This window comes from Panthera leo, chromosome B1 (genome assembly GCF_018350215.1).
Source record: "Panthera leo isolate Ple1 chromosome B1, P.leo_Ple1_pat1.1, whole genome shotgun sequence".
NCBI classification, from domain to species: Eukaryota; Metazoa; Chordata; class Mammalia; order Carnivora; family Felidae; genus Panthera; species Panthera leo.
Window position 1 is genome coordinate 191,317,447 of NC_056682.1, and position 23,397 is coordinate 191,340,843.

Below are 23,397 nucleotides of genomic sequence, written 5' to 3' on the forward strand. Positions count from 1 at the left end.
GAGAACCATGCAAGGTTGGTAGAGAGAGAGGTAGTCCTGTGTCTTGGTGGGTGAGGCAGAAAGCATGCAGTGGCTTCAGGGACCAGATGGCATCAGACCAAACAACCATGAATGGATGGGTATCAGTGTTATATAGGGAGGGCCTTCAAGGCTGAAGGAAATAAAACACTTCAGGACACTGAGTCACAGAAGTATTGCCTGTTCGGAAGACAATAGAGCATCTGTTTTGGGTAAAGAGATGTAATCTGATTAGATTGTAAACAACGAGAAAGGAAAATCTCATCCAAGGAGCACCACACACAATGCCGGTCTGTATTTCTCAACGGCAGCTCAACAGAGAATCTCATTGCCCCATGTAACCAACAAGAGGGTAAAATGTCTTCCCAAATGCTGAGATCCCATGATCTTCGAGGATGGTGAGTTGCTGAGAGTCACCTGCAGCCCATTCTCCATCCCAAGACCCCAGTCCCTTGGAATCAATGTCACTCATTAGCAAGATCCTTCCTTAATGAGAAATTCTGCTACAAAAAAAAAAAAAACAGAAACAAAAACAACACAAGCAAACAAAACTGAAAGTGAAAAGAGATAACCAACCATAGCAAGCTTTAACCTCTCATACTGCGCGTATACCTCAACTGTTGTGCTGAGCACAAGGTCTACCCCCTTACTTAAAATGGATGCATCACTAACAATTTACCATATCACTGCTCTTGCTACACACCCCCACCCCAAAAGTGAAACCTAACAATTTACCATATCACTGCTCTTGCTACACACCCCCACCCCAAAAGTGAAAAAAACACCACACAAAATATAAACTTACCCCAAATAAAAGTCAACATCAACTTAAGGATCCTATGTATTAATACTACACTAACTTAGGATATGATAGTCCTTTCAACCTATTTACAAAATGCCCTCATTTTGAGAGCTCTGGAAGCCTTATGGACATTGCTGCATTAGATTCCTCTTCTTGAGGTAATTCAAAGTCTTAAAATATGCAAATTTACCTATTTTACTATATTACCATTGAGGGGTAATTGTTATAAAAGGTCTACAACCAAAATCCTCATCCTCTGATTCTCAGATCAAATCATACAAACTTTTCTCTTCATAAGCTAATCTAAAATTGGAAACACAAAAAGACTTAGTCATAAAAAAAATACAAAGAAACATAAAAAGGAATCTGTAAGTGGCATATTAACAGCCTAAACTTTGCTAAAGACAAAAATTTACTTGATCTACCAAAACCATTTTATAAAGTACTCAAGAAAAGATGTTTATCAAACTAGGGGAACGTTTTAGGTGAGACCATCAAACAAAAATCATCTCATTCTTTGGCAAAGAGTTCTTCCAAAATGTCACGTCCACAAGAAGTGATGTTTGTCAAAACTGTGCCCAGGCTGACTCACACCAGATCCCCTTCAGGCCCGCTTTGACTCAGCTTTGCTTCATGGGTGCAGGGATGTTAGCAGACGCCTGCTCGAGGTAGGCCAAGGAGCCCTGAGGGATTTCGGCTGGCTTTTTGTGCTGCGCGTTGATGTCCTCCAGCACCTGCTGCCAATGCCTCAGTTTTGTCAAGTGCTTCTGGACCAGAGCATCCTTCCGCTGCAATTCATTCCTTAGTTCTGAGACATCCTACAAACAAAGACGATTAAGTCAGGGCAAACTCATGAAAAATGAAAATAGTTCCTGATTAGGTAAGAGCACTAAGAAGTAAACTCAAAAGAGAATCAATTCAACCTTTGTACATCCAACACTCTGCTTGGCTCCTCTATCCGAATAATACACAGCAACTCCTCTAATGGAAGATGCTGCGTAACGCTGGGAGCTTTTACTTTTCATTTTCTTTTAATAAGTAATACAGATGTTCCAGTATTCCAAAGTACCAAAGGGCAGGCAAAGAAAATCAGGCTCTTTCCCAACCTGATCCCCAGGCACCCAGTATTTCTGTCCAAAGGTCACTGCTGAGAATCTGAAACATATGTTAACAACCGTTTAAAAGAGTCCACACCACTACTCTATCAGTTTGGGCTGAAGTGTTAAAATCTCATCTTCAAGAGCTTTTTAAATGAATACCAGCATTGTAATTCTTTATGAAGGCCTGGCATTGAACACACCTATGTTCTTAGTCAAGTACTCAAATCAGGAAATGCTCTGACATAATAAATTATAAGAGTATCATCTTATCATTCACATTCTCATCAGCTGATATCAATTAATAAAAAGAAGGTTTTCATTTAATTCAGCAGCTTGTGGGAGTAGTTACTTCAAACAGTACCAAAAAACAATCATGTCAATTTAGTGTTTCTCATCAGGGGCATGACTGGTCTCTTGGGCAAGACAATTCTCTCTTCCACACTGCATGGGGCAGGCTTTGGCCCAACACACTAAATGCCAATGAAGCTTCCCAGTCATCATGGCAACTCCAACACATTTCCAAATGCCCCAGTTTCAAACAACTGAGATAAATGAAACCCTGAGTCTCAAGGAACCTGGGACAGAACATTTAAGTTTTGATTCCTTGAACAAAACTTGAGCCCTTCCTGTGTGTAAGGCAGCCGGGGATACACACAAATCACAGTTTCTGTCCAAAATGAACTTATCATCTATATTAATGACTTTTCAACCTTTTTCAAGCAGCAGAACCTTTTCTTTAAGAGAAGTCGTCCAGCAAACGAAACTCTGTTTGAAGCCCAGCCTTCCACCTCCACCCCTGGCTCCACTACTTGCCCAACTTGTAGTGAACACTGACATCTAGCAACATGTGTATTCAATCTGTAAAGCCTACTATAACTCATGGGAAAAGGGTGTATCTCATTTAAAGCACAGATGGAATCCTGACCATATGTGCTCTTCCTGAAAGTTGAAGAGAAAGTTGAGTTCATACCTCTTTGATAACTTGCTCTGGTTTCTGGACAGATAACTGCAATCTTTTTTGTAGGAAAAAACATTCTGTCTGTCTTGCAATATCCAGAAATTTCTGGATACACTGATCAACACCTTATAAAAAAAGACCAAAATATTAAGAAAAACACTAGACACATATATCGTCCTCATAAATGAACAGTCAAAAATATCAAAACAGCACCTTCCCAAAGATGTAATCTGGAATTTTAATTCTGACAACAGAAATACTGACTCCCAACCCCCATGTGTTAACCAACATTAAATAGCAGATAATTTGCGTTTATATAAGGTCAATGAGACCTCAGCACAACACAAAAGTTCTTCTGAGGAAAGACAATCCTGACATCCAGCAATTAGAATCACGACTTCCAGTTAAAATGTAACATGTAAAATATAGTACAAAACAATCAGAAACAGTGGTTGCTTCTTGGGACAGAACTTGGGCAAAGTCAGGGAAACACAAGAGACTTTTCTCTGTAACACCTTCAAAAAATAATCAAAACTTATTTTTTTAAAAACACAGCACGCATTGTTGGTTATTACTGTCCTATACAATATGGACAGCACATTATAACTAGCTCATTATGAGTGTGACATGTCAGTTGATAAACCGAACAAAGAACCAGCAGTATATAGAAATGACTGCATAAATCTCATTCCCTGGAAAAGTTCTCTAAGGATACAAACAAAACTGTAAAGTGTAAAATAAGCAATCAGGAATCTTGCTGAAGGCAAGAACGTGGTCTACAAAGAGTGAATTCTTACCAGTTCTAATTTCCTCCTGATCTGTGCCATTGACATAGTCCTGACTCACAAGAGAAGCAAAGCAAGCCTGTGTGATTCAAACATATAAGAAAAAATGTCATTCACATGTCAAAAATACTACTTCAGAGTAACAACTTCTCTTGAAGTTATTCAATGAGTTGACACAGTCTGGGTTTACACATTAGCTGACAAGATATCCTGCTAATGAAATAACTTGGTAAACTAAGTCCATGAGACACATGGAGGGAGAGCCTCCAAATGAGGCAGCTGGTACTTGCAAGCATCGCGACCTTGCCTCTCTCCTGCCACTCGCCCCTTTCACCAGGATCCCATTCCATACCAGAGCCTGGGCCCCTGGTCCAACTCCACTTAAAGCCCCTCCCTCTGATGCTTACATGAATTGTACCATCACCCTATTAGGGCTCAGATAAATCATTACCTCCTCAGAGAGGCCATCTCTCTCTACTCTTTTGAAATGGCTGGCTCTATCCTCATGGCCAGCTTTATTGTTTTTCACAGTTAACGGACATCATTCCATTCTTCTAGTCCATTATCAGTTGTCCCCTGCCAGCAGGTGGGAATTTTGCATATCTTGTTCTCATACTCCTAGAGCAGGAATACTGCTCGGCACTAAGTGGGTGCTCACTAAATACACGTTAATGACAGACGGGACAACCTAAGAGCTTGCTATCACATGGGTAAACAAGTCCGAGAGAATTTCTCTCAAGGGGCACTGATCTAGAGGAATACATGATTCAGCCAAGCACTTCTGTGCACAGGAAACCGTCAGGAAATGCATAAAGAGGTCTATCACAGGGCAGTGGGATCAGAAACAGAATGGGAGAGCTGGTGGGGAGCAGTGGTCAGAAAGGAAGCCTCAGGGCGTCTGGGTGGCTCAGTCAGTTAAGCGTCTGACTCCTGATTTCTGCATATGTCATGATCTCGCAGTTTTAGAGATGGAGCCCCGTGGGCAGCTCTGTGCCAGCAGCAGAGAGCCTGTTTGAGATTCTGTCTCCCTCTCTCTCTCTCCCTCCCCCCGCTCGTGCCTTCTTTCTCAAAATACATAAACGGAAAGAAGGAAGGAAGGAAGGAAGGAAGGAAGGAAGGAAGGAAGGAAGGAAAAAAGGAAGGAAGGAAGGAGGGAAGGAAAGAAGGAAGGAAGGAAAGAAGGAAAGAAGGAAACCTCAGGAAAGCACAGCCCCACCAGCAGTGAGCAAAGTACACTGGTGTGAGGCAGGCATATCTGGGCCCAAATTTAGGCCATCACCCACATGTGAGGGCCCTTCGGGAAGCAACAAATTCTGCTGCCAGAAGTTTCCCCTATTTGATTTATAGAGAAAAATCACAGGACTCCTCCTGGGAAATCCCTGTAACACCTCAAGAAATCCGAAAAACAAATTGCCCATTCTGTGTATTACATGGAAAGATGATGCCTGTTGGATATGGGATATGCCTAGGGCACATCTGGTCTGTGAAACCTGTGGGTACTGGAAAACATCCCACCCAGGAGGCCAACCAGGCAAACCAATCAACAATGATGGAGCTGCTCCCTCACAACCAGCAGGGCCACCAGGCATCTCAGGAATTTTCGCTCCCTCTTCCCTCTTTAAAAAAAAAAAAGGGAAGAAGAAATCAGGGGCCCCTGGATGGCTCAGTTGGTTAAACATCAGACTTGGGCTCAGGTCACGATCTCATGGTTCGTGAGTTTGAGCCTGACATGGGGTCTCTACTGTCAGCATGGAGCCTGCTTCAGATCCTCTGTCCCTCTCTCTCTCCCCTGCTCTCACGCTCTCAAAAATAAACAAACATTAAAAAAAATTTAAAAATTATACATACAGGTCTTCACAGACAGGTGAGCAGTTGTATGGAGAAATGTGTGGTAGTCTATAAAAAGAATATGCTTGGGGCACCTGGGTGGCTCAGTCGGTTGAGTGTCCGACTTCAGCTCAGGTCATGGTCTCAGAGTTCATGGGTTTGAGCCCTGCGTCTGGCTCTGTGCTGACAGCTCAGAGCCTAGAAGTCTCCTTTGGATTCCGTGTCTCCCTCTCTCTCTGCCCCTCCTCCTCTCACACTGTGTGTCTGTCTCTCTCTCAAAAATAAACATTAAAAAAAATTAAAAAATAATTAAAAAAAAAAAAAGAATATGCTTCTTAGAAGTATGCGTAGGGAGGCACCTGGGTGGCTCAGCCAGTTGAGTGTCTGTCCAACTCTTGGTTTCAGCTCAGGTCATGATCTCAGGGTTTGCGGGTTTGAGCCCTGCATCAAGCTCTGCACTGACAGCACAGAGCCTGCTTAGGATTCTCTCTCCTTCTTTCACTGCCCCTCCCCCATGTGCATGCATGCTCTCTTTCTCTTTCAAAACAAATAAAAAAAAAAAAAAACTTTAGAAGTATGCGTAGGATGGACAGTAGGGAGGCCCAAGTAATAGTCCTCATTTGCACAAGCCAAGGGGTTGGCTTTGGGCAAGTAATTTCTCCTCTGAGCCTCAGTTTCTCCATTCATAAAAGGAGAGGATGGTCTCCAAGACTTCCTCCCACAAGAATGCATGATCTCAACAAACTCATTACATTGAAGAGCATTTACTGAGCAACTAGAATGAGAAAACTAGAGACCTAAAGGGAGAGCCCCCAAATAGAAACGAAAAGTGGGCAAGCAGGTGCCATGAACCACTGCAGGTTACAAAACAGAGGCCCACACAGACCACAGTGAAATGAAAAGGAAATGAAAATGTGGCCTTTGAGCAAAGTCCTGAGAAGACCAGATGGGTGATCATGCAGCAGCAGAGAGCCAGCCCAGGTCGCACCACTCACTCCCTGTCACCTGGCTTTGTCTGAACGCCCTTTTGGGTTTCACATTCCCTGGGAAGTGCCTTTGGCAGCCACACCCATGTGTGCTCTCAGAGTACCCCGGGTTTTCTTCTACCAGAGCACTGATCCCCCAACACAGCAACTGCCTGCCACTCATCTGTTTCTTCCACCCGGCGGCTGTCTTGAGTTCCTTGATGGCAAGGACTGTTTTCTCTGTATTCTAAGCACCAAAGACAGGGCCACAACAGGCTCCTTCACTGTTTGACAAATATCCATCAAAGCTATTGCTACCTGCTGCCATTGTATTAGCACTGATGGGAGAATGAAGGACAGATCCATTGGGGAAGTGACGCGGGACTTGGGAGAAGGCAGCTGGAAACCCAAAGGGAAAACAAACAGCACATGCAGAAGGAGTCTTATGCAGCAGAAAGCTGAACATGCAGAGCTGGGAAGACCACAGTAACCTTTTGGCTTTAACTCAAGAGTGACAGCATTAGGACACTGGTGGTTGGCTCTGGCCAAGACATCTACAGGGCCAGTCTTTCAACAAGCTCTCATGACTGACAGCCACCTCACCTCAACGCTAAATGCTGCTCTAAAGCTTACCAAACCCCTTCCTTTCTGGCTTGGTACCACCGCAAAAGCATCTCATTCTCCTCCCAGATAGATTTGGATATCCTTCAAATCAGTTCGTTATCTCCAAACTTTTCAATGTACGCTCCCCAGTAAAAACATTTTTGCCCATGCAGCCCCAGTAACACAGTCATTTACAAACCATATTCATGTTCTACTCTGCTATTACACATAGTATAAAACTCACACGACTAGGATTTAAAATGTGGAAAAGGGGCCTGCACTTATAAGTTCTTTGATTTCCGCACAATAATGGGTCATCTTTCACTTTAGGGACCACTGGAAACCATCTTATTTTTAAGCACTAACTTATTTTTACCTCTCCTTTGTCTACTACCACTCCCCATTTTCCAACTTCTAGAGCAGAACTCGGTTTGGGTCATCCCTGCCTCCCTCGCTCCCTAACCCCCAGCTTTCCTTCTCCCCCTCCCCCCTCTCCTAGTACCAACTTCCACACAGCAACTTTTACGTAAGTCCATTTCATCTCCAAGAGTCCATTACTTCAGGGCCGTTGAAGGGTGCAGCCCAGCGGAAAGGAACAGGACGTAGCAGTGTGTCGTTACCCTTCATAGATCCACCAGTACCCTACACGCAGGGATGCGGGGAAGAGCGCTCAGGGATGGGGCCAAGAAAGAGTAAAACGGGAACCGACTGGGAACCTAGAAGGGTCCAAGGCTGGGGGTGGGCAAACTTGAAGTCCACGTGCTTCCAGAAACAAAGTCTAGGTCTCCGCCAGCAGACCTGCGCACACTTCCGGCCACCACTCAAAGTGGAGATTAAAGCAAGTAACTTACGTTCTCTGAGCCTCTTCCCCGATCTGGAAGACTGTCGCGAGCATCACTGAAAGGGGCAAACTGCCCAGGTGCAGCTTAGGTTTCAGGTAAGAAAGGAGGCTGGGAACGGACGCCGCAGTCTCATCTTACCTCAAAAGAGGACTCCAACTCGTCCACCAACGTACTGTTAGAAGTTCTCGGAGGGCCTGGCGCTGCCTGAAGAAGCGAAGCCTGGCCCCTGGAGTCTCCGGGATGTCCAGGCGGCTGTCCGGAGAACATACCTCCCAGCGGCGCCGCCATTTCTGAAAGGGCGGGCAGGAGGCCCACTGCGCCTGCGCAGGAGCTGGCGCCCGCGGGTCACGGGGCACGCACGGTCACGTGACACCGCAGGCCGCCGCGGGCTTCCGTCGAGCTCCAGGGAAAGCTTAGGTTTGGTGGCATCTCCCTTTTCTTCGCGGCCAGTAGGCAGCCAGACTTTTAGTGACCTTAACTGAAAGCTTTGACCGGATTTGACGCAGTTGTGGGAGTGGAGAATTCAGTGACTACGATGGAGCGAGCCCTTCTCCAGGAGTCAGGATACTCCTGTGCAAATCCCGCCTTTGCCCTTAAGATTTGGAAGGACTTTGGCCAAAGCTTCTCTCTACGGGCTCAGGTTACCCGTTGGTAAGAAGGAGGGAGGCGCCCCTTTATTCCACAGTTACCGAGCGTTTACTGTGTACCTATGACTAATCTAGTCAGTGTGGGCAGGGCGGGAACAAACTGGCAAAGTTACGCCTACATTTTCTGTGCGGAGAGACCGGTAACAAAAACATTAACATTGTTCAGGCTCCCTGTGTGCCTGGCATTGTTCACCTTAGATATGTATAGTTAATTAAAGCCACTATGCTAATGTCTTTCAGTAACTTGCTTTTTAACACTTATTTATCTTTTCAGAAGCTAAGTGTTTGTCCCATTATATTTAATTTCACAGTTTTCCAGCACATTTATTCTTGGTCCTAGACTCTGTTTACTCTGGGATTTTAACAGTCACCCCAAGTCTCTGTTCTCGTGGAGTTCACTACTGTTTTTGTGGGAGAGAGAGACACATATATAGTAATATCATGTAGAGATAAGTGTTTTAAAAAAATGAAACCCGGTAAGAATATGCATAGTGATGGATTTGAGATGGGTGGCTGGAGAGGTCCTCTCAGAGATTCTGCACTAGAGTGACGGAAGTAAAAATTTACGTAGAAAAATCTTTCTAGACGGGGGCAGGGGTGCCTGATGAAAGAAACTGCCTGGCATATTTAAGGAACCACAGAAAGGCCAGTAGGGCTGGAGCGAGGGAGGCAGGGCACAAGTAACCAGAAAAAGCAGAGGCTCCCCTTTGCGAATCAGGTCTCAGATCAAAAGTCATCTTCCCAGTGTCCATCAAAATTAGCCCCACACGCCCAGCCACTTCACCCTGCTTAATTTTCTTTACAACATTTAAGCATCACCTGAAATGACCTTGTTTATTGTCCTTCATTAGCAAAAGTCACCAGACACATGTGCACCAACAGGAATGCAAGCTCCATGAGATCAGGGCCTGCCTGTCTTGTGTACCTGTACTCTCAACACCCAAAACTGCCTGGCATGTTTGTTGACTGAACAAAAATATAACACCATCATGGAACTAGTGGACTCCAGCAGTTCCCAAACTCTTTTTGGGTCTTAAGACCCCTTTATGCCTCTACAATATTGCTGAGTACGACAAACATTTTTGTTTGTATGGGTTGTCAGTATTCAATTAAAACTTAGAATAGGTAAAATATCTATTAAAACTGAGAATTTAAAATATTTATTTAAAAATAAACCAGTTAATGTTACCATCAATGTTTTAATATATATAACTTTTATAAAAAAAAACCCATCGGAACAGTGGGAATCACTTCACTTTTTTGCAAAAGTAAAAGACTTTAACGCTTCCCATCCTCATGTGGTCTCCAACCCCAACAGCCACCTGGGACCGTGAGAGATACTTGAGGCTGGGGGGGTGATTCGCATTTCCCAGTCTGGATATCCAGCCGCCATGGATGGGGCCGCTTCAGTTCGGGGGTTCTCTACTTCAGCTACCACGTAACACTATCACATTCTAAACCACTACTGTTTTGGCGTGCAGCGCAGCCATGCCTAGACCTCCCTGATAGACATGGGTAATACCACCTGCCTCAGAGCGTGGTTCTGAGACGAGCGAAGGGTTTGTGAAATACCTGGCAGCCAGATGCATGTGCAATGACAGCTAAATTTCATCTCAGCCAGACTAGATAAGCACATGAATCCAGGGCTAAGTCATGCTTTTTGGATCCCACGCTCTAATAAACATGAGAGTTGTCGTTCCTCTCTTTATAAAATGCCTTCGATAGAAAGCTTTCTATCAAATCCCTGCTTCACCTTCTGAGTCACCTTAGAAGAAACCGAAATGCTTCTAGTTTCCCTTCACAAGGTGGTGGTTCCACCTTTTTCCATCTTTCCTGACAACGTACCTTCTGGACATGGATAATCAGGGGCACCTGTGTTTACTCACTATTCCTGCATGATTTTAATGCTAACAACACAAATGTGCATTCCCATACCCATTCCCTCTCTATAAACCACTTAAGACACATAACATCCTCTTACATGTCACATTTCTTAAATATTAAAAACAACTCCAATAAACATGATTTCTGTCAAATGTTCAGTCTTAAGAAAAAAGGTATAGATAGATCCAATTCATGGGTAACTTGTTCACCTAGATACAAAAAGTCAAAAAGAGGAGAGGTTTGTTCTATCCTAAATCGGCACAAGTAGAATTTTGTTGATTGGTTGTAGTCCCAGGTGATAAGCAATACTCTACCCATGAACATTCCTTTTATTGGTGGTGGGTTTTTTTTTAATGTTTATTTTTGAGAGAGAGAGACACACAGTGTGAGTGGAGGAGGGGCAGAGAGAGAGGGAGACACGGAACCTGAAGCGGGCTCCAGGCGCTACGCTGTCAGAACAGAGCCCAATGCGGGGCACGAACCCACGAACCATGAGATCATGACCTGAGCTGAAGTCAAACGTTCAACCGACTGAGCCACCCAGGTGCCCCTCTTGGTCTGGTTTCTTCACTTAAATATATTCCACATCTATTCAAGCCACCGTATTGACAGAAAGCACTACAGTGTAATAAACAATTAACAATGCCAGCTCTGGAGAGAGGCCCCCTAGTGTTTAATCTCTGCTTTCCCACTTACTAGCTTGGTGACATTGTTGGCACGTTATTAACCCTCCCTCTGGTGCCTCATTTTCCTCATCTGTAATCTGGGGATAATAGTACCTACCTCACCAACTGATAAGCTCATCACTGAGTGCTCTAAAGTGATCATTAACATTGGAGAAAATACTGTATCACCATGCCCCAACTTACTTAGTTCACATAACACAGCCAGAAGAGACAAGTTGTAATTGTCACTGAGTTGACAGTAATACAGAATACCAGAGCCACACCAGCGAGCATAAAAAGTTGGATTTATTTTTTCTGACAAGTACATAGGAACCTTTAGTTTGTTCCTAGCATCACAAATCTAAAATACATTTTGCTCCTCACTTAAAAACATCTACTCTGAAAATCAGGTAGTTTTTCAACATGTAATCATTTATAGAATATCTTAAAAGTCATTGCCAAGCAAGATTATTAGCTTTACCTTTATAAATCTCTACATAAAACGGAAAAAAATCAAGATAATCAAATTTTCTTTTGTTCTACATTTTTAAATACCATCCCTTGTTTCTTTTAAGATTTTCATCCATTCATTCAAAAATATTTTGAGGCTCAACTGCTCATTTAAGAGAACTGAAAAATTTTAGAGGATCTGAACTAAGCACTATCTTGACTGAAATGAAGCAAGAACTCTATCAGGGTCCTTGTGGGTCTCCCGGTCATGCCCTTCCGCAGATATGGAACCTCATCTTTGTTGGTCATCACACCTGCTATATCTAAATGTGCCCACTTAGGATGAGTCACAAATTCTTTCAGGAATGCTGCAGCCGTACATGCTCCTGCAGACCTGAAGAGAAAGACAAAAACCATTGTTTAATGCCATGTAAATGTGCACTGACCATTTCATTAAGATCCTCCATTCGTGCTAAGTAGCTCCTATGAGCAGACAGCAAAAGTCAAGCTTATGAGATCTACTAAGAACTTAACCCAGAAACCACTTTCAGAATATTTATTCTCAGACACAGCTTTAAGGTAAAGAATAAATTCCAGATTCCTCTTCCCCATGGTAATGAATTCACTTATTTTTCATCATTTTCCCTTACCATTTATTTAAAATAACTTTTAGGGGTGCCTGGGTTGCTCAGTTGGTTAAGCATCCAACTCTTGGTTTCAGCTCAGGTCATGATCTCATGGTTTTGTGGGTTTGAGCCCTGCTTCAGGCTCTGTGCTGGCACTGCAGAGCCTGTTTGGGATTCTCTCTCTGTGTGTGTCTCTCTCTCCCCTCTCCCCTTGCTCACGCTGTCTCTCTCCAAATAAATAAATAAACTTAAAAAAATAACTTTTAGATTTGAAAACATACAAAATTTTGAGAACCAGTTGGAAAACACCTTGAAAATTAAAGACATTAGGAATTAGTGCTTATGAACACTGCATCAAAAGAAAATTGGCTACATTTTTCTGTGAAAGGGCACAAAATTAAAGTGATCATTTTGGTAACCAATGATTATAAAGGCGTACTTTTATAGCTCATTTTACATACCTGTATTTTCCAATGTTATTGACATCAGCAAGTTGGCAGTCTACAACTTGTCTTGTATAATGCTCAAAGAGAGGCATCCTCCAGACACGGTCCCCTGTTTCAATGCTGGCCTAGAGAAGAAATAGGTACAATAGAAGACTGCATGAAGTAGGTTCTGGTTAAATTCATGGCACTGATGTATTCAGTGCAGGAAAGAAAGAACTGTTCTCTCTGACCTATTACTCTAAAACAGGAAACTATACAACCAGGTCCAGAATCATTTCAGTTAATTCAATGATTTACTTAAGAATTATAAAAGAAACCAGGAATGTTGTAAAATGTCCCACAAATTTGTAGGATATCTGCTAAAACCATCAAATATGGATTTCAATTTACAATAATCTGGTATCCAGCAGTACATCCAGGCTTTGTGGGACTGATTAGGGGGAAACAGTCTTCGTGATGCTCATCACCTCAGTGTGCTGGGGAAAGACATGTCTGAAACTGCACCACTGAAGACCAGAGCCTAAGACAAGGTGAGCTTATTGAGCTTATTCATTCACATAATCAAAACCACACTCGTTCACATTCACCATTTACTGAATCGCTACAGAGCACCGCCAGGTGTTGGGGATATAAAGAAATTTAGTGTCTGAGCCATCAGAGGGCTCAAAGGCTAGTAGGAGAAACAGATACACAGACGGTTTTAATACACTGTGGTCAGAAGTAAGACCCAAAAGTGGAAAGTCAGGAAGCGGCAACAGAAGCTGTTATTTTGAGACATGAGTAAATAGATGAATCAGCCCTAGGGTTGAAAGTGTCTGCCTCTGGGAAAACAGACTGTAGACTGTTGTAGATTGCTGACTGGGATTTAAATGTTTATACACATATAACTTTGATTTTTTTTAAAAAGAAGCTTATTCTGCACAGCAAAGGAAACAACCAACAAAACTAAAAGGCAACCAACGGAATGGGAAAAGATATTTGCAAATGACATATCGGACAAAGGGCTAGTATCCAAAATCTATAAAGAGCTCATCAAACTCCACACCCGAAAAACAAATAACCCAGTGAAGAAATGGGCAGAAAACATGAATAGACACTTCTCTAAAGAAGACATCCGGATGGCCAACAGGCACATGAAAAGATGTTCAACGTCATTCCTTATCAGGGAAATACAAATCAAAACCACACTCAGATATCACCTCACGCCAGTCAGAGTGGCCAAAATGAACAAATCAGGAGACTATAGATGCTGGAGAGGATGTGGAGAAACAGGAACCCTCTTGCACTGTTGGTGGGAATGCAAATTGGTGCAGCCGCTCTGGAAAGCAGTGTGGAGGTTCCTCAGAAAATTAAAAATAGACCTACCCTATGACCCAGCAATAGCACTGCTAGGAATTTATCCAAGGGATACAGGAGTACTGATGCATAGGGGCACTTGTACCCCAATGTTTATAGCAGCACTCTCAACAATAGCCAAATTATGGAAAGAGCCTAAATGTCCACCAACTGATGAATGGATAAAGAAATTGTGGTTTATATACACAATGGAATACTACGTGGCAATGAGAAAAAATGAAATATGGCCTTTTGTAGCAACGTGGATGGAACTGGAGAGTGTGATGCTAAGTGAAATAAGCCATACAGAGAAAGACAGATACCATATGGTTTCACTCTTATGTGGATCCTGAGAAACGTAACAGAAACCCATGGGGAGGGGAAGAAAAAAAAAAAAAAAAAAAAAGAGGTTAGAGTGGGAGAGAGCCAAAGCATAAGAGACTGTTAAAAACTGAGAACAAACTGAGGGTTGATGGGGGGTGGGAGGGAGGGCAGGGTGGGTGATGGGTATTGAGGAGGGCACCTTTTGGGATGAGCACTGGGTGTTGTATGGAAACCAATTTGACAGTAAATTTCATATATTAAAAAATAAAAAAATGGAAAAAAAAAATAAAAAGAAGCTTAAATTTTAAAAAGTCAAGGGGCGCCTGGATGACTCAGTTGGTTAAGGATCCGACTTTGGCTCAGGTCATGATCTCACGGTTCATGAGTTTGGGCCCCGCATCGGGCTCTGTGCTGACAGCTCAGGGCCTGGAGCCTGCTTTGGATTCTGTGTCTCCCTCTCTCTCTGCCCCTCCCCTGCTCGTGCTGTGTGTGTCTCTCTCTCAAAAATAAATAAACGTTAAAAAAATAATTAAAAACAAATCAAAACAGCAGCATTGTGGGTGCTTGATAAAGAGGGACATGGGGTGCATGGCAGGCTAGAGGAGAGTCCCCCCCACCTGCCCAGCCTGGCAGGAGACAACTGAGCTGAATGTTCCAAGTGCTGGGCGGGGAGGGCAAATTCTTAAATATCAAGAATGTATTCAGAGACATTTTGTATTTGTCCCCCAGTGGCACGCAGGAAGCTCCCATTCATTACTTGTTGAAAGAGGAGGGGTCAGATGGAGCTGTCTCTCTACCCAGCAGATACACCGGGTCTGGAGCTCAGGAGAGAGACGGGAGCAAGCAGCAGAGAGGTGCCCGCTGAAGCCGCTGGGCTTCCCCGTGAAGACTGGGAAGAGCATGTAGCCTAGGGCTGAACGCCCATCAAAGGGGCAAAGGAAAAAACTGGCAAAGGAGGCTGAAATAGAAGTCAGTGAAGAAGGGAACCCGAAGAAATTGTCACAGAAGCTAAGAGTAGGGTGTCACCAAAAGGCCGGGGTGGAGTGCTGCCCCCAGCCAGGCTAGTGAGGCTGAGTGGTGCTGACTGGGGAAAGCCACCGGCAGTGGGGGAGCGGGGGGGAGGGGTGACAGACACTGCTGTCTGGAAGAGGCAGGATGGCTACGAAGGGGTGTGGAGGAGGCACAGAGCACAGCGGTCAGTAGACATACTTCACGCCGCCCACAAATAGCCAGGACAAGCCCTGTCGACTCACAACACGCATTCACTGAAGACTATCCCTTCCTTTACAAAGCTGTCCTCAAAACCTTTCCTACCTCAGGGATTCTACACAGTGGCCGTGGTATTTGAGTCACTTTCACATCAGTCTGAGGCCACAAAAGGAGAAGAGAAATGTGGTATCATAATTATAATTTTGGAATGTTTACAGAGAACGCAAAGCACACTGAATAAAGTGTATTGTATTTTCAATTCAAAGGCAAACCTGCGACAAAAAAATCACTAGGTCACATAGGGGTTGAAGAAAGAATAACTTCGGTTTAATCATAATAATTTAATCATCTCTGTAATTTCAGTCTCTACATATTATTCCTACCTCAAATAGTCTGTTCCACAGCCAGGACGAATTGGTAAAGACCCCAGTGGCACCGGACCCCAGAGCTATGTCCATGGCACCTGCAAGACATAAGCCCTCAGGTCAATGTTCAGCGTCTTCAGGCACGATGTGTTTCTCTGCTGCTCAAACCAAAAGTTCAGTCTTTAATATGATTTTAATGTATGCTTCATTTTCAAAAATAGGTAACCTTAGAAAATCCTTACTGTATATACTTAAGATCTTCCTAGTTCCTCAACTGGAAGTCAGCTTCAGTGATTAGAGAAAACGTAAAAAAGGAAACAATACCAAATATCACCAATAATCTCATCCTCAGCATAACCATTATATATTTTAAATATTTCCTTCCAGGGGCGCCTGGGTGGCTTGGTTGGTTAAGCGTCCGACTTCGGCTCAGGTCATGGTCTCACGGTCCGTGAGTTCAAGCCCTGCGTCGGGCTCTGTGCTGACAGCTCAGCTCAGAGGCTGGAGCCTGTTTCAGATTCTGTGTCTCCCTCTCTCTCTGCTCCTCCCCTGTTCATGCTCTGCCTCTCTCTGTCTCAAAAATAAATAAACGTTAAAAAAAAAAATTTAAAAAATAAATAAATATTTCCTTCCAGATTTTTTCTAAACTTAAAAAAAAAAAAACCCAAAACATAAGACCATACTGTTCATGTCCAAATATGTGTTTTTCCTCTTATGCTTTAAGCATTTATTCCTCTTGGGGTGCCTGGGTGGCTCAGTTGGTTAAGCATCTGACTCTTGATTTTCGCTCAGGTCATGATCTCATGGTTCCTGAGTTCAAGCCCTGCATCAGGCTCTGTGCTGATAGTGTAGAGCCTGCTTGGGACTGTCTCTGTCTCTCTATCTCTGTCTCCCTCTCTCTGTTCCTCCCTGGCTTGTACTCTCAAACAAACTTAAAAAAAATTTAAACATTTATTCCTCTTTTATAAACAAAAATTAGAAAGTAGTTTTAATGACTTTAAAAGTCCACTGGGTACAGGTATCATAATTTACCTTTTATGGAGCACTTAAACATCTCTAATTCCTCAGTATTTCTAATCACATCTGCTGTAAGACTCTGCCTTTTAAAAAAAAGTGTTCTTATTTTACCATACTTAATTTGTTTCATCTTCATTTCCTTCTCCAACAAATTTGCATCACCTTGGAAGACTTTTCTTTTTACATTAATATATATATATGTATATATATATATATATATATATATATTTATTTATTTATTATTATTATTTTTTTAAGGTTTATTCATTTTTGAGAGAGACAGAGCGTGAGCAGGGGAGGAGCAGAGAGAGAGGGAGACACAGAATCTGAAGGAGGACTCCAGGCTCTGAGCTATCAGCACAGAGCCCGACGCAGGGCTCAAACCCATTGAACCGTGAGATCATGACCTGAGCCAAAGTCAGACACTTAACTGACTGAGCCACCCAGACGCCCCTTACATTTATATATATATAAATGTATACACATATATACATATATACATATACATATATATATACACACATATATACATATACATATATGTATATATGTGTGTATATATATATGTATATGTATATATATGGGTTTTTTTGTTTTTTGTGTTTTTTTGAGAGAGAGAAAGAAGAGGGCCAGAGAGAGAGGGAGACACTCTGAGCTGTCAGCACAGAGCCCAATGCGGGGCTGGGACTCACAGATGGTGAGATCATAACCTGAGCTGAAGTCGGACGCCCAACTGACTGAACCACCCAGGTGCCCTACATTAATATATTTTTTAAATCAAGTTAAAAATCCATATTTCCAGGTCTTTGTGGGTACATGTTCCTGAACGCCAACCACAAGTAGATGCTACAGCTTAGCGGCGCCTTCTCTGGTTCCAGTATTGGCGCCAGGCAATTTTGTTTGTTGCCTGCCTGGTCCTGCTGCAAGCTCTGGAGCAGGGATCACATTAATTCCTAAGTATTCACGTAGGGCCTAGCACTCTGCCTGGGACACAGGAGCTCAGTATTTATGCGAAGGGAAAAGCCAACCCTAGTACCATTCGGTACTAGGATACTCCTGGAACGTCAGAGGAGACACCACAGAAGATGAGGGAAATTCTATAATTTTCACAAGGTGGCACCTGCTACCTATAACACAAGGCATGTCCAGGGTGCTCCTTAATCCTTAACTGTAGCTTTGCGTGGTGGCTTTTCATGGAGCGGTTGTTAGCATCTCCCCCACGAAAAACTGAAACTTGAAGACAGAATTATATACACTGTTTTGTCAACTTTTTGACAATAAACAAAACTTCCCACATTCTTCCATTTCTTTGCAGTTGGGATTAGTGGCCGTATGACACCCCAATGAGTGATTCCCTACACTTCCATGTTTGTGGTATTTGCACACTTCTCTGACTTAAATAAAGCTTAGCAATTCCTACCAAATAACAGCAGCATTCTTCACAGAGCTAGACAAAACAATCCTAAAATTTGTATGGAACCAGAAAAAAACCCAAATAGCCAAAGCAATCCTGAAAAAGAAAACTGAAGCTGGAGGCATCACAATCCTGGACTTTAAGAAGTATTACAAAGCTGTAATCATCAAGACAGTATGGTACTGGCACAAAAACACACACTCAGATCAACGGAACAGAATAGAGAACCCAGAAATGGACCCACAAACATATGGCCAACTAATCTTTGACAAAGCAGGAAAGAATATCCAATGGAATACAGACAGTTTCTTCAGCAAATAGTGCTGGGAAAACTGGACAGCAACATGCAGAGAAATGAACCTGGACCACTTTCTTACACCATACACAAAAATAAACTCACAATGGATGAAAGACATAAACATAGGACAGGAAGCCATCAAAATCCAAAGGAGAAAGCAGGCAAAAACCTCTTTGATCTCCGCCGCAGCAACTTCTTACTCAACATGTCTCTGGAGGCAAGGGAAGCAAAAGCAAAAAGGAACTACTGGGACCTCATCAAAATAAAAAGCTTCTGCACAGCAAAGGAAACAATCAGCAAAACTAAAAGGCAACCGACAGAATGGGAGAAGATATTTGCAAATGACATATCAGATAAAGGCTTGGTATCCAAAACCTATAAGGAACTTTTTGAATTCAACACCCAAAAAACAAATAATCCAGTGAAGAAATGGGCAAAAGACATGAATAGACACTTCTGCAAAGAAGACATTCAGTTGGCCAACCGACACATGAAAAATGCTCAACTTCACTCATCATCAGAGAAACACAAATCAAAACCACAATGAGATACCACCTTACTCCAGTCAGAATGGCTAACATTAACAACTCAGGCAACAACAGGTGATGGCGAGGATGCGGAGAAAGAGGATCTCTTTTCCCTTGTTGGTGGGAATGCAAACTGGTGCAACCACTCTGGAAAACATTATGGAGGTTCTTCAAAAAATTAAAAATAGAACTACCCTACAACCCAGCAATTGCACTACTAGGTATTTATCTGAGGGATACAGGTGTGCTGTTTCAAAGGGGCACATGCACCCCCATGTTTATAGCAGCGCTATCAACAATAGCCAAAGTATGGAAAGAGCCCAAATGTCCATCGGTGGATGAACGGATAAAGAAGATGTGGTATATATGTACAATGGAGTATTATTCGGCAATCAAAAGGAATGAAATCTTGCCATTTGCAACTACGTGGATGGAACTGGAGAGTATTATGCTAAGTGAAATTAGAGAAAGACAAATGTCATATGACTTCACTCATATGAGAAATTTAAGATATAAAACAGATGAACATAAGGGAAGGGAAACAAAAATAATATAAAAACAGGGAAGGGGACAAAACATAAGAGACATAAATATGGAGAACAGAGGGTTACTGGAGGGGTTGTGGGAGGGGAGATGGGTAAATGGGTAAGGGGCATTAAGGAATCTACTCCTAAAATCATTGTTGCACTATATGCTAACTTAGATGTAAATTTAGAAATAAAAAATAATAAAAAAGAAATAAAGCTTAGAGGAATCATTTCATTTTGTTAATCTTGATCAACCCATCACCACACCCATGCCATGAATAAGCTGACTCTTCAGGAAAGAGAGCAGTACTTTGGTATCCGATTACTCTGTGCCATGAGTGCATGGATTGTACCTTTTGCCCAAAACATCACAAGTAAACTACATTAATAATTGGTTAATAATAAGGAATTTTGAACAGTTGACAATTTAAAACAAAAACTGGTGACCCATATGCAAAAACCCATAATTCTGCACGACATTTGGTAACTCAGGTCTGTTTGGGTCATTTGTTCCTTCAGGTTTTGTTACTCTCTACCTCCCAATTCTCTCTCAAACCTATCTGCTGCTCTCTTCCACCACTGTTACCACTGTTATCCACCACCTGGACTACAATAATAATGGTCTTTAAAACAAAAAACAAAAAACTCATAGAAATGTCCAAATATACACAAAGAGAATAGTACCATACATGCACAGACACCCATTAACCAGCATCAACAGTAACCAACTCATGGGCAAGCTTGTTTCATCTATACCCCCCACCCGCCCACCCCCCTCCTGCTCAACAGATTATTTTGAGGCCACTTGCAGATACTACAACATTCATCCTAACACACGCACTCACACATCCACAAGAGTCAGCAAGTACACACTGCTCACCGCCTAGCTGGCCTGCCAGTCACCTCGTGCCCTTCTCCAGTGCATTCTGCACACGGCCAGCATGAGCCCTGATGGCGCCAGTTTCACGGAGCAAACTTGATCTCATTGTCCCAGAGTTTCCTGCTGCACTTGGCTCAGGACAATACCCAGTAACATGCCAAGGTGGAGCCGGGGTCTGGCACCTCCTAGAATGTCGGCCTTGTGTGCCTGCCCCAGCTGCACTGTGCTCTCCTCAGTCCCATTCACCATTGCCCCCATAAGCCCTTAAGTGAAGGGTGCCCTCTGCTGGGATGCTCTTCCTTCCCTCCTCCACCCAGTGGTGCCTCTGCTTTCAGATCCCAGCTCAAGCAGCAGTTCTCAAACAAGACGCCCAGCCCTCAAATAAGAATGTGATATCTTCTACTAAAGGAATAGGAAGTGATACACATAGATATTTAATATGATCCAACTGAGATCAAGGCTCTGAAGCTGACTTCATTACCTACTTTAGAAAATGATTTTCTTTTTTTTTAATTTTTAAAAAAATTTTTTAATGTTCATTTATTTTTGAGAGAGACAGACAGAGTGCAAGCGGGGGAGGGGCAGAGAGAGAGGGAGACACGGAATCTGAAGCAGGCTCCAGGCTCCCAGCTGTCAGCACAGAGCCCTACACAGGGCCTGAACTCAAACCATGAGATCATGACCTGAGCCGAAGTCGTATGCTTAACCGACTGAGCCACCCAGGCGCCCCGAAAATGATCTATTTTCTACATAATTACAGAACTGGTACCATCACCAATTTCAGAATTACCAATAGCAGAGGCATACTTTCTGTTTTCTTTTCCAAGGCCCATTTGGAGCCGTTTATTGAGGTACTAACTGATCAAGTTACCAGAACTGTCATAGTCTCACAGAAACATCAAAGCTCCAAGGATGTCACCCCTCTTACTCCATCCCAAATCAGAAAGTTGCACTAGAAAAATGAAATGAAATGAAATGAAAACAGGTAGCATGACTGAATGGTCATCTCCTAAACACGCCATCATTCCTACGGTCTGATACGGGCCTGCCTTTTCAAGGACAGTAACACTGGTTCAGTGTCTGGCAGGACAGTAACATCAACCTAGATCATCTCACCTCATCTGCACAGAAACCCCTCCTGTTAATGGGGTGCTATTATACCCTTTTTACAGATGAGACAACTGAGGCCTTGTTCAAAGTCACATGCTGTTAAGATGCAGGACAAGTTTCAAAAGTAGGTCCTTTATCTCTGAAGACTATGTACCTCCTCCCACCATGAACCTGGGGTTGGAAAGTGTTTCTTACCGCCCCCTTTGATCACAGCTACTGGAACTCAGAAGGGGCCAGTCACTGTGTGGGGAGCTTCCGTTGGGCCAACATCTGGGCAGTGTAAAGACTCACCCATCAGCTTGCTCTTAGTTACCTGAGACCAATTTTCTCACCCTCAGACTAGACAAAAAAAAAAAAAGGGGGGGGGGACTGTGCTTCCTCATTTACAGGAAAGGTGCACTATACCACCCACCTCACTGCCACCCCCCAAACACCAGCCTCAGCACCTCCACCCTTCAGCTCACGTGTTTGCTAAATCAAACAGAAAGACAAAAGACCACAAAAATACTACAATGCTAGCTTAAAAAAAGGCCTCCCAGCAAATAAATCTATGCAGTATTGTTACAGTCACATAAAAGGGAAAACATGAACTGATTTCTGCTAAAGTAAAGGCTCACATGATCAGAAGAATAAAAACCAAAAGAGAAAAAATGGTCTGAATTTTAACCTTCACAGAGGCAGAAACAACAAATCTCGGCAAGAGAACTGCTGGATGAAAGACTCCTAACATTCGCTTTGTGCAGCAAGGCAGTGTCTGCTGTCACCCCTTTGGGAATGAATTTGTTACTCTACCCAACAGTGGTGGCCCAGCCTTCCTTCATCCAATGCCCGCCCCGTGTGGGCACTGTATTAGGCTTTCTAAAAACTCCCTATCTCCCAATCTGCCAGGCAAATGCACTTTGTCCCAGGTACTGATGCTCCAGGGGGTCAGGTGACTTGCCCAAGGCTGAACGACCATTAAGCGGGAGACGCCCAAAGCCAGCCTTGGAGCTTATGCTTCGCACCACACCACCTGTTAAATGAGAACCTCCCTACCCACCCTCCGAGGTTTTTGTTTCTTTGTAACGTCAAGTACAGGAAGTTCAGAAAACTCAGCTGGCATCGGTACGTTATGATTAACCCAAACAGCTACCGATTTGGGGATTTATCACTAACCTTTTCGGGTCTGTATCAAATAGCAATAACACCACAAACATCTCGTGTCATTTTTAGATGTCACTCTGGGTGGGCTGATACAACCCACTTGTTATTTCTTTTTTTTAAGAGATATAGCCTGAGATGTTTTAAAACCACAAATCCAACGTCCAAACCAGTTTAAGCTGCAGAACGATTCCTCTGGTGAAAGATGTCTGAATGCAAGTGGAGCGAGCCCACGTTCAGCAAAATCACGCCCTGAGTTAACGTGTGCGCCCTATGCCAACAAATACAGCTTTCCTCAAACAAAGGTAGGAAAAGCAGGCTGTTTGACCTGTTAGGGTGGCAGCATTGATGATGACCTTTGGGTTAAAGGTGTGCGCATAACAAAGTGCATCAGCCAGTATGAGCCTCCCCTCTGCATCCGTGTTATCGATCTGCAAAGAGAAGGGTCAAAAAAAAAAGGGTAAGATAACACAAACAATGAGTATCAAAACTGGATACAACACTGTTCAACTTAAATGTAAGAAAAGCCAGTGTGACATCTGTTACTCGGTATCAAAACATACTTCAATTAGAATAGGAACGGATTTAGGGGCACCTGGGTGGCTCAATCGGTTAAGTGGCCGACTTCAGCTC

General features: G+C 43.2%; 2 protein-coding genes across 2 annotated transcripts in view; both read right to left on the reverse strand.

The window, feature by feature from the left end:
• Positions 1-354: 354 nt before the first annotated feature.
• On the reverse strand, positions 355-8,228 carry MED28 (mediator complex subunit 28). The gene is made up of 4 exons (XM_042936826.1): positions 8,039-8,228; positions 3,676-3,742; positions 2,891-3,003; positions 355-1,638 (listed from the first exon to the last, which is right to left on the reverse strand). The coding sequence occupies exons 1-4, from the start codon at positions 8,186-8,188 to the stop codon at positions 1,441-1,443; spliced, it is 528 nt and encodes a 175-aa protein (XP_042792760.1). The 5' UTR covers positions 8,189-8,228; the 3' UTR covers positions 355-1,440.
• Positions 8,229-11,382: 3,154 nt separating this feature from the next.
• Positions 11,383-23,397, reverse strand: part of LAP3 (leucine aminopeptidase 3) — a 29,668-nt gene continuing 17,653 nt past the window's right edge. Inside the window, exons 10-13 of the mRNA XM_042936827.1 lie at positions 23,093-23,195; positions 15,870-15,949; positions 12,634-12,743; positions 11,383-11,940 (exon numbers count right to left, since the gene is read on the reverse strand). Of these exons, the coding sequence (XP_042792761.1) occupies positions 11,751-11,940; positions 12,634-12,743; positions 15,870-15,949; positions 23,093-23,195 (483 nt within the window). The 3' untranslated portion in view covers positions 11,383-11,750. The remainder of the gene's footprint in view (positions 11,941-12,633; positions 12,744-15,869; positions 15,950-23,092; positions 23,196-23,397) is intronic.

Bases quoted from the DNA above. Each gene is read 5' to 3' on its own strand.
- MED28 (XM_042936826.1), bottom strand. From the start codon at position 8,188: ATGGCGGCGCCGCTGGGAGGTATGTTCTCCGGACAGCCGCCTGGACAT. The intron at 3,743-8,038 runs GTAAGATGAGAC...TGAATCACACAG, and splicing joins AGTTGGAGTCCTCTTTTGAG to GCTTGCTTTGCTTCTCTTGT. The intron at 1,639-2,890 runs GTATGAACTCAA...CTTTGTTTGTAG, and splicing joins CAGAGCAAGTTATCAAAGAG to GATGTCTCAGAACTAAGGAA.